The following is an 8,360-nucleotide window of genomic DNA, read 5'->3' on the forward strand; positions in this document are numbered from 1 at the left end:
CCTCAGTAATCCTGAAAGGACTACGTAGTCATCATGACTGATAGCCACTAAGCTGTACTGATAGTGGCCATCCACCTAAGCTTGAAAGGACAGCCATGGCAACTAGGATAATTTCATTGGAAATATAGTTTTAACAATGGAGATGTTTAATTCAGGTGCTGACTTTTTATTGATATCAATGCTCACAGTAACAATAATAATATAGTAATACTATTAAATATGATTCATTTCTGCATGAAAATGCAGAGGAACTGTGGCCGAAGTGGGAACTATTCGATATTACACTCTCACAGGCACATGGCCTCCAAAACAAGACAGGTTGGCCATTTCCGGTGGTCGGTTTTGCAGCTGTAGGGCCAACATGGTGAAGCAGAATTTCTTGTCTCCAGCATCCATGTGGCTCCTTTGCACCTTCTCCCTGTTGTTACTTGAGCTTCTGTGTGGGCACTTGGAAGACCTGTTGCTGCTGTTGCTCCTGCTGCTCTTGTGGCTTCCCACAAGAAGACCTAGAACTGCTGTGGCAGCCTCCGCTATTTCGCCGTCCAAGACAGCAGGATCTTCTGTTCTCGCTACCCGAACGGAGCCTGCTGAGACAGCAGGAACGTTCCTCTTCCTCCTGCTTGTAGCATTGGTCCTTGTCCTGACGGGAACACATCCTTCTCGACCAGCAGAGCAAATCTGGAGGGAAGAAAGAAAGTCATGGAGCTCACTTTGTTGTGGGACTCTACCAGCTCCTCAATTTGAGGCATGGCTCGTTGGCTTACACAAAGTTCTCTAAGTGTGTTCTTGAAAGAACTGTGTGAGGGAGGTGTGGGGAGAGAAGCAGAGCGAGAGTGAGAGTGCGAGAGAGCGAAGGAGAACCTTTCCAGAATCTACCCAGTTTTACTGCTGGCTAGGGATCTGATTCTTCATCTTCCAAGTCCCAAGGAGGGATGTGTGAATCAGCAGCACTTAACAGTCAGCACATGCTCCAAATCCCATCTCAAAGCTCCTTGTGACTCAAGACTGTACCGGGTTGCAATTAAGTTTTATTTTTCCTTTCCATGAAAATGCATGTCCATTATTTGTGCAGATTCTAAATATAAGCTGCAGTGATGCACATCTTTGAAATGCACATGTTCTCCTTCCATTGATTGAAATGCATTTGCATACTTTTCTCAATAGTAAATGTTTTTGCAAAAGTATGCATTTCATCATGCACATTTTTCAAATGTATACAAGCTGCTAAACACCTTGCTGGGGAATCCATGCATTATATTTCCAAGCTTGGAAATGTAAGGACTTCAACTGCGGGTTGTACTCAAATCTATGTTCAGTCCTGAAAGTGAATGCTGCTTAAATTGCTGGTCATCAATGGACTGAAATAAATTTCTCATACATCCTCCAGCCTCAGTTGTCTAAGTGGATATTCCACAGTGTCAGAGATCAACCCTGGGACAAGTAGCAGTCATAAAAACCATTGAATTACAGGCTATACAAATTCATGGGAGCCAGGGAGCCCCAAGTAAATTTTCCTAATTTGACTTTCAAAAATGTGAGTGGAAGTTTCTGTATCTGCTGCGGGGAGGATTATGGGGGTGGACTGTCTCCTCCATGAATGAAAAGGAAGATCTCATTTGCCCTGGGGCCCTAAGACACCCTTCCAGGGGCCTCTGTGTTGCATCCTAGGTGACTTGGAAAGAGGCACCTAAAAGCCTAGACACTGAGAACCCTGCCATCTGGTCTCACATTTGCCAAAGTCTAAACAGTGTCCCTCTTGCAGTCATGCATTTCACATTCAGAATATGATCGGTGAGAAGTTTCTGAAGATAAAAACATCGACTGCCTCCAAGTTGCGCAGAAAAATCTCAGCCACCCGACTGTTCCTGAACTTGAGGAACTAGAGATGTCTTGGACTCCAAAATCCTTTAGCCTCAGGCAATAATCAGGGGATTTGGGAGTAGTTGGTCAAAACATCTGGAGGGTACCAGATTGGGGAAGGCTGGCTTTAGTCATCACAGGGGGAAAAAGTTCCCATCCTCAAATTCAGATGATTCTGGGATTGTACCCAAATCTGGCAAATAGGTCCCTGTGGGCGCAAAGGCAGCACCAGGAGCATAGCAGGTAATGGATGCTGAAGGAGAGAATTCTTGCATGATTCCCGTTTTGGACCAAGAGGCCCACTCTTAGCTGGCACAAATGTTCTCTGAGGAGTCTCAACTCACACCTGAAAAGTGTAGGAGAAAAGGGGGCTTCCAGAAGGCGCTCACCTTATCTTTTCTCTCTGCTGCGTGTTCTGCTGTGTTGACAGTGCTCTCCTCTGGAAGGTTCAATTCCCTCCCTCCCCTTATATGTCCCAAGGGAACTATGGGGAGAAAATGGTAACTGAGCTTCCACAAAGAAAAGAAGAAATGACTGTATGGATAAGAGCAGAGAAGCAAAATGGTGCTGTGAGCGTGTTGGCTCAGGAAGAAAGGAAGCTGAGGTATACCTAAGGATGTCTAAGAAATCTGAAATGGATCCAAATGAGTTCCATATTTCCATGACCCCAACTCATGGATTCTGCAGCACCTATTCCCAAGTCACATGAGCTTTACAGACTTGCAAACTATTTAAAAAAAAACATGGAATTTTACACAAATTTTTACAGCAGAGAGCCCCAGTCAGAAAGGCCAATGTTCAGTAGTCCAAAACAGTTGGAAGATGCCAAGTTGTTCCACGCGGTTTTAGTTGGAGAAGGAGAAAGAAGCAAACCAAGATGACATGGAAGGAAAGCAAAGGAAACCCTTACCTTCTCCAAGAAGCACTGTGGAGGATAAGCGATTGTGAGATGAGGCTTTCATCTGGGAGACCTTTTATGTTCACCCATGACCACTCTTCCTGGAGAAGGAGTCATGATTCAGCAATGCCTATTTGTATATTTTTGCATTGCATTACATATAAATCCCATCTTTAATTAGCCTGAGCTTTGTAACCTCTCTTTCGACTCATTCTATTGCCACAGTATTGCCAAACGATCAATGCATCTCTATCCGGTCTTGTGCAAGCTGTTCCAATGTCATGGATTTAATTGCTGAGCACATGTCATAGGATCGACCAAGAAACAGTGACCTGCTAGCACCCATGCGTGGTGTTCGTCATGAGATTGTTTCGTGTGCCCATGTTTTTTACATCACTTATATCAGGGGTAAACAAGCATAGCAGGTGGAAGTGGGTAAACGTCATCTCATGCCTGATTTCAGGGAGTGTCATGCCTGATGGCTCGACAGAGACATCTACTCGTGAGGAAGAGGCAGGAGCTAACAGTGAGAGTCGGGCATTGGAACAAGGGAACTTATATTTGAGGCCCAGTGCCCAGATGGCCCCTCTACAGCCTGGCTCTGAGACTGCTGAGCAAGGAACCACTCCACAGCCTGACCCCTTAGCCTCTGAGAGAATAGCCTCCCCGCAGACTGATGGGGAGGCATCTGAAAGAGCAGCTTCCTCTGATTCCAGCTCTGAACTGCCTGAATAAGTCACCCCCCCCCCCGCAGCTCCTGACTCTGAAACTGATGAGCAGAGTTCAGGAGAACAAGGGGATTTGTTCCAAGTGGTCTCAGATCTTCCTGTCTCGTCTTTCTGCTCGTGGGTGGAACAGACCTCTGTCCTGTCATCGTAATTGGATTTGTTGCCTTAAAGATCTCCGAACTTTAGCATTTGCCAAGCTTCCCATAAATCACCTTGCTCCTGATGTGCCACACAGATTCCATGCAATCTCTGGTTGAAATCCATACACTTCCCAAGTTGCCATGAAATTTGTAGGAGGAAAATTGCATTTGAAAAGCATAATCTACACTTCCCGGGTAAAACATGGATTAGAACTCAGCTATCCTTTGGTGTTCAGACATCTCTGAATTTTATGGTATAGTCCTCAGTGTGAAGAACGTCTTCCCAAGATGAATATTCAAATACGTTTCCAGGCTAAAATAAATAACCAAATGATGTTTGGGTGTAATCTGCAGAAGACTGAAGCTCATTGCATTGCATGGTTTCATCGCATTAACCAGCTGAGTGTCACCAACTTTTTCTTCTCCCACTGGGCTTCTCCCACTGGGCCTAAAGGTCTAAGGCAGGGGTGGACCACTTTGCAAGTTCTGGAGACCATCCTTTCCCACTTTCAGGGACTTCTATGGGTACTTAAATCGGAAGCAGCATGATAAATCGCATCTGTGGCTTCTACAGAGTGCCCAAAAGGTCAACAGTAGTTTGAAAACTAGGTAATATTGACCGTTCTTGGGTACCCCATCATATCTATGAATCAAGATCATTAGGAAAGCACCAGTTAGACTCTTCAGAAGCTCCTGCTACTAAAATCAGCTGAGCCTCCATCAGCTAAGCTTTGCCAGAGTTCACACAACTCCATGTGGGGTGCAAGTTTTTTTGTGGAATGTAGAATTTGCACACCATGTGTTTGTTTGCCCGAAGTCCAGAAGTAGCTGGGTGATCTCTTCCATGTTTCTTTCTCCTCCATGGATGCAGGATACAACCAGCTGTTCTCAGAGGCTGGCTGGATCTCGTGAATAAACATCCCATGCTGACAAACAGGAGATGATGAACAGAGAGATTAAGCATGTAAGCATTGACCCAACAGCAAGTATGAGGTGAGGCACCAGGGTGGAGGAACAAACGACTGTGTGGGAGGCTTATGAGAAGGAAGATGTGGGCTTGAAAAATGGGCTGGCTCCATTCCTGCCGCCTTGTCATGAATAATGGGAAGTATCCAGTCTGCTCAGTATTGTCTATGCATAGTGGGGCAGGGGTGCAGCTTTGAACTGCAGGCGGTCTACATGATAATTTTATTTTATTTAAACATTTTAAGAATTGTTAATATTATTTATTGGTTTAAAAAAAATTATAGCCAGGGTGAATCCGGATTTTATGTGTATCTATTTATATGAGTGTTTATTTATTATGTTGGAAGCTATCCTGAGGCTTATGCAAATGGGACGGCATACAAAAATTCCAAATAAATAATAAATAATTGCCATAGACATGCCTCCAAGAAGGGACTGAAAATGCAGGTAGTGATAACATGGGCACTTGGCTTGTTTATGTATTTAGGAAATTTATAGGCCATCCATCACTGTCGTCCCTGGATGGATTAGAGCACACCACAAATCCTAAACAAAATAAATTGTTCAAGGAAGGTTTTCTTCTATTGAATTCCATAGTTGTTAGGACAGAACCTCCTTATTTGGGGGCACTCTATCTCAAATTGGCAGCTTCTGGGGAGCATGCTGATCCAAGGTCGTTGAACCCAAGCCTGGGAGTTCCACAGAAGGCCACACCGATCAGCCAACAGCGGAAGAACAGTGAGGTGCCAAAGTGCAGTGTAGGGGGGTGACATGTTGAACTTGGCCTGGGGACACCTAAGATTTCCCTGTAAAAGGGAAAGGGGGGGGNGGGGGGGGTCACAGCATGCCCAAGCCTGTCCTCCAACAACGTAAGACCACCAGCTTAAGACGATTCCAGGGGTTTCTCTTCCCAGCACTTGGAAGTAGCCATTTATCTCAAAGATCGTTCAATGGTTCTAGGAACCTCCATCTTCTTCAAGGGCTGGATTTTTATACAGCAAATGGGTCTGAATGACTCACTCAAGATCAAGTCACTACAAGCCACCTCATCCGGAGGCCTCCAATGCAGAGGATTCCAGAAGTCGTAAATTACATGTGTGCTGAGTGACTTCCTTTTGCCCGCCCACTCCTGGATCTTCTGCCAACTCTTGAGATGTGAGACTCACTTCCTAGTTGGCCTAGCGATTCTAGTTTGGATCAAGAAAAGAATCCGAGTCAAAAGCTGCATGTTTGCTAGAGAGGCCAATTCAGCGATCTGATCTTGGTAAATACCACACGGAACTGCTGACGTGCACCATCTGTAGGCACATGCAGATTGGAATGCGCCTGTGCATGGGCTCACATGCTCACCTTGCCATTATGAAACAGTTCTTGCCTCATTCAAACAAAATAAAACAAACATAAAACCGATGAGCCCATGTTTAAACTTGGAAGAAGCCATTTAAACAGCTTAGGTCTGGACTACTTGAAGGAATATCTCCTCCCCTATAAGCCCTCATGCCCCTTAAGATTGGTGGGGAGTCCTTGCTCCAGGAACCCTCTCTGAAGGAAGTATGGAGGGTGCCTACCCGGAGGAGGGCCTTCTCTGCAGTGGCGCCCAGACTATGGAATCCGCTCCCTAGAGAGGTCCGCCTGGTGCCGACGTTATATTCTTTCTGGCGCCAGGTAAAGACCTTGTTTGTTATTTTAACAATTAATGTTTTTAGACATTTTAGGATTTTATTTTCCCCCCTTTTTCACAGTCACATTTTCTTTAGGGTTTTATATAAATATAGTTTTATATTTATTGTATTTTATATCTTGTAAGCTGTCCTGAGTGCTTAAAGTGATAGGATGGGGTATAAATGTATGTAATAAATAAATAATACATAAATTCATCTCAAAGATCGTTCAATGGCTCTAGGAACTTCCATCTTCAAGGGCCGAAATTTTGTTTGTGTGATCAAAAATGGCGTTCAAGGCAGTGAATCATCATTACCCTCAGCCTCTGAGCTGAAACCCACTTAGAAATTATACTGTCTTGTATGATTGTGTCATCTTGTTTAAGGGGCACAGTGCTAAACCTGCTTGACAGAATCCAGAGAATTTGGAGAATTTGGAGTCCCGGCTCTGGAAATTCACTCTGAGCCGTGAGTGAAGACTTCAAACCCAGGGTGTCCTTCCACCATCCTTGCAGCCAGCATGGCAGTGGCTCCTAGGTCAGAAGAGCAAAACTGAAGATGACCATTGGTGGATGGAGAGGAGGTACAGGAGGTAAGGGGGAGAGGAAAGGGGTTGGTTAGCCTGCACAGCATTCTGGGGGTTCCTCATCTCGCACTGCATGGGAAGTACTCAGGTGGTGATGGCTTTCCTGGAGTTTTGGTGGGCCTGCAGGTGAGCTTTGCTTCAAAGCTCCTTGACCCTCCTTAGGATTCCCAAGAGGAGCTCAAGGGCTTCTGGACAGCTGCATTGGATCACGCCACTTGGGTGCAAGCTCACCCAGACAGTTCTGGCTATTGGGTGATATGGACATATAGTAAACAAAAGCACATGCAACACATAATTTAAAGAGATAATCAGTTTTAAAAATTATCTTAATGTGGGGCCTCTGCATGTGGCTTGGAGGCAGACATGCAAAGGCGTTTCCACGATGTGAGAAGCCATGGTGAAATTGGGCCACTGTGCATCCGTTGTGTCATCTAGACCCGCCTCCAGAGTTCCTGCATGGAATGATTAGCTTGCTGAAGTCACAGAGAGAATCCGTGGTCTGTTGTTGGGTTTCTAGATGTCAGTGTGAATTTTTCAGCCAGGGCATCATTGCTCACTTTTTTCTCCTGGGCTGAGTGACGTGTCCATCTCTCTGTTCGCTTTTGGGAACAGGAAGACAGCCAAAAAATACACAGAGGGAGAAAGGGGAAGTTGTGGCAAAACAGTTTGTTCTCTTCTAATAGAAATCTCGGCGGGGGCTGGAGGTGGTAGGAAGTGTTGCAAGTATGCTTAGGAAGGGGAAGGGGGCAATCCATCGCAGGGCCAATCAGGAAGAGGCTGCTGGGGTCCTTAGGAAAGGACAGCCATTTTGCTCCCAGGGGCTGCCAAGAAGCACGGCAGCCTGGGAGGGCAAAGGTGGGGAAGGCAGAAACCAGCTTGCCTGGGTAACCACGTGACCTAGTATGTTTGGGCAAAGATCCTTGTGCCATGGAAGCAGTGCAGGGCCGCTTGTGGGCTCAAGCCTGTGGACCCACCCAGGCAGATCCTTCCATTTCTCCACCATGCTGGGATAGAGAACTGGCTGAGAAGTGTGGACCTATTCTTGCAGTGTGGAATGCTAATGGATTCCCTTGGTTAGAAAAGAAAGCGGCAGAGTCTCTTCAGAAGGAATCTAAGTGAAGAGAGAGATAATTATGCCCTTGACTGGGATGGTGATGGATGGATGTGATGATAAACAGGATGGTTCCCAACAGGCAGGGAGGGAGACACAGATTTTGATTTATGGGTGCACACAGTGTCACTCTTGGCCTAGCTGTGGGAGAAGAAAATATATCTATTGTTGAGAAAGGGGAGATACCTTATATTTAAAATCTTTTAATATAGAATTAGAGTCCAGAGCAAGAACAAATTGACCTTTATGGAGAACTGGCCACACCTTGCTAGAAATTAATTGCTGCTCCCTCCCTCTGCATCTATCTATCCATCCATCCATCCATCCTATTTTATATCACATCCCACTTAACAATGAAATACAGATTCATAACAAATAAGACAAATATACTTAGAACCAGCGCTTTTTTT

General features: G+C 45.4%; 1 protein-coding gene across 1 annotated transcript in view; it reads right to left on the bottom strand.

Moving 5' to 3' along the window:
* Nucleotides 1–569: 569 nt before the first annotated feature.
* Nucleotides 570–8,360, bottom strand: part of LOC123019798 (keratin-associated protein 5-10-like) — a 10,097-nt gene continuing 2,306 nt past the window's right edge. Inside the window, exon 2 of the mRNA XM_044422863.1 lies at nucleotides 570–678. Within this exon, the coding sequence (XP_044278798.1) occupies nucleotides 570–678 (109 nt within the window). The remainder of the gene's footprint in view (nucleotides 679–8,360) is intronic.

Source organism: Varanus komodoensis, unplaced genomic scaffold (genome assembly GCF_004798865.1).
Source record: "Varanus komodoensis strain SLA01 unplaced genomic scaffold, ASM479886v1 scaffold139, whole genome shotgun sequence".
In the NCBI taxonomy this organism is placed as follows: Eukaryota; Metazoa; Chordata; class Lepidosauria; order Squamata; family Varanidae; genus Varanus; species Varanus komodoensis.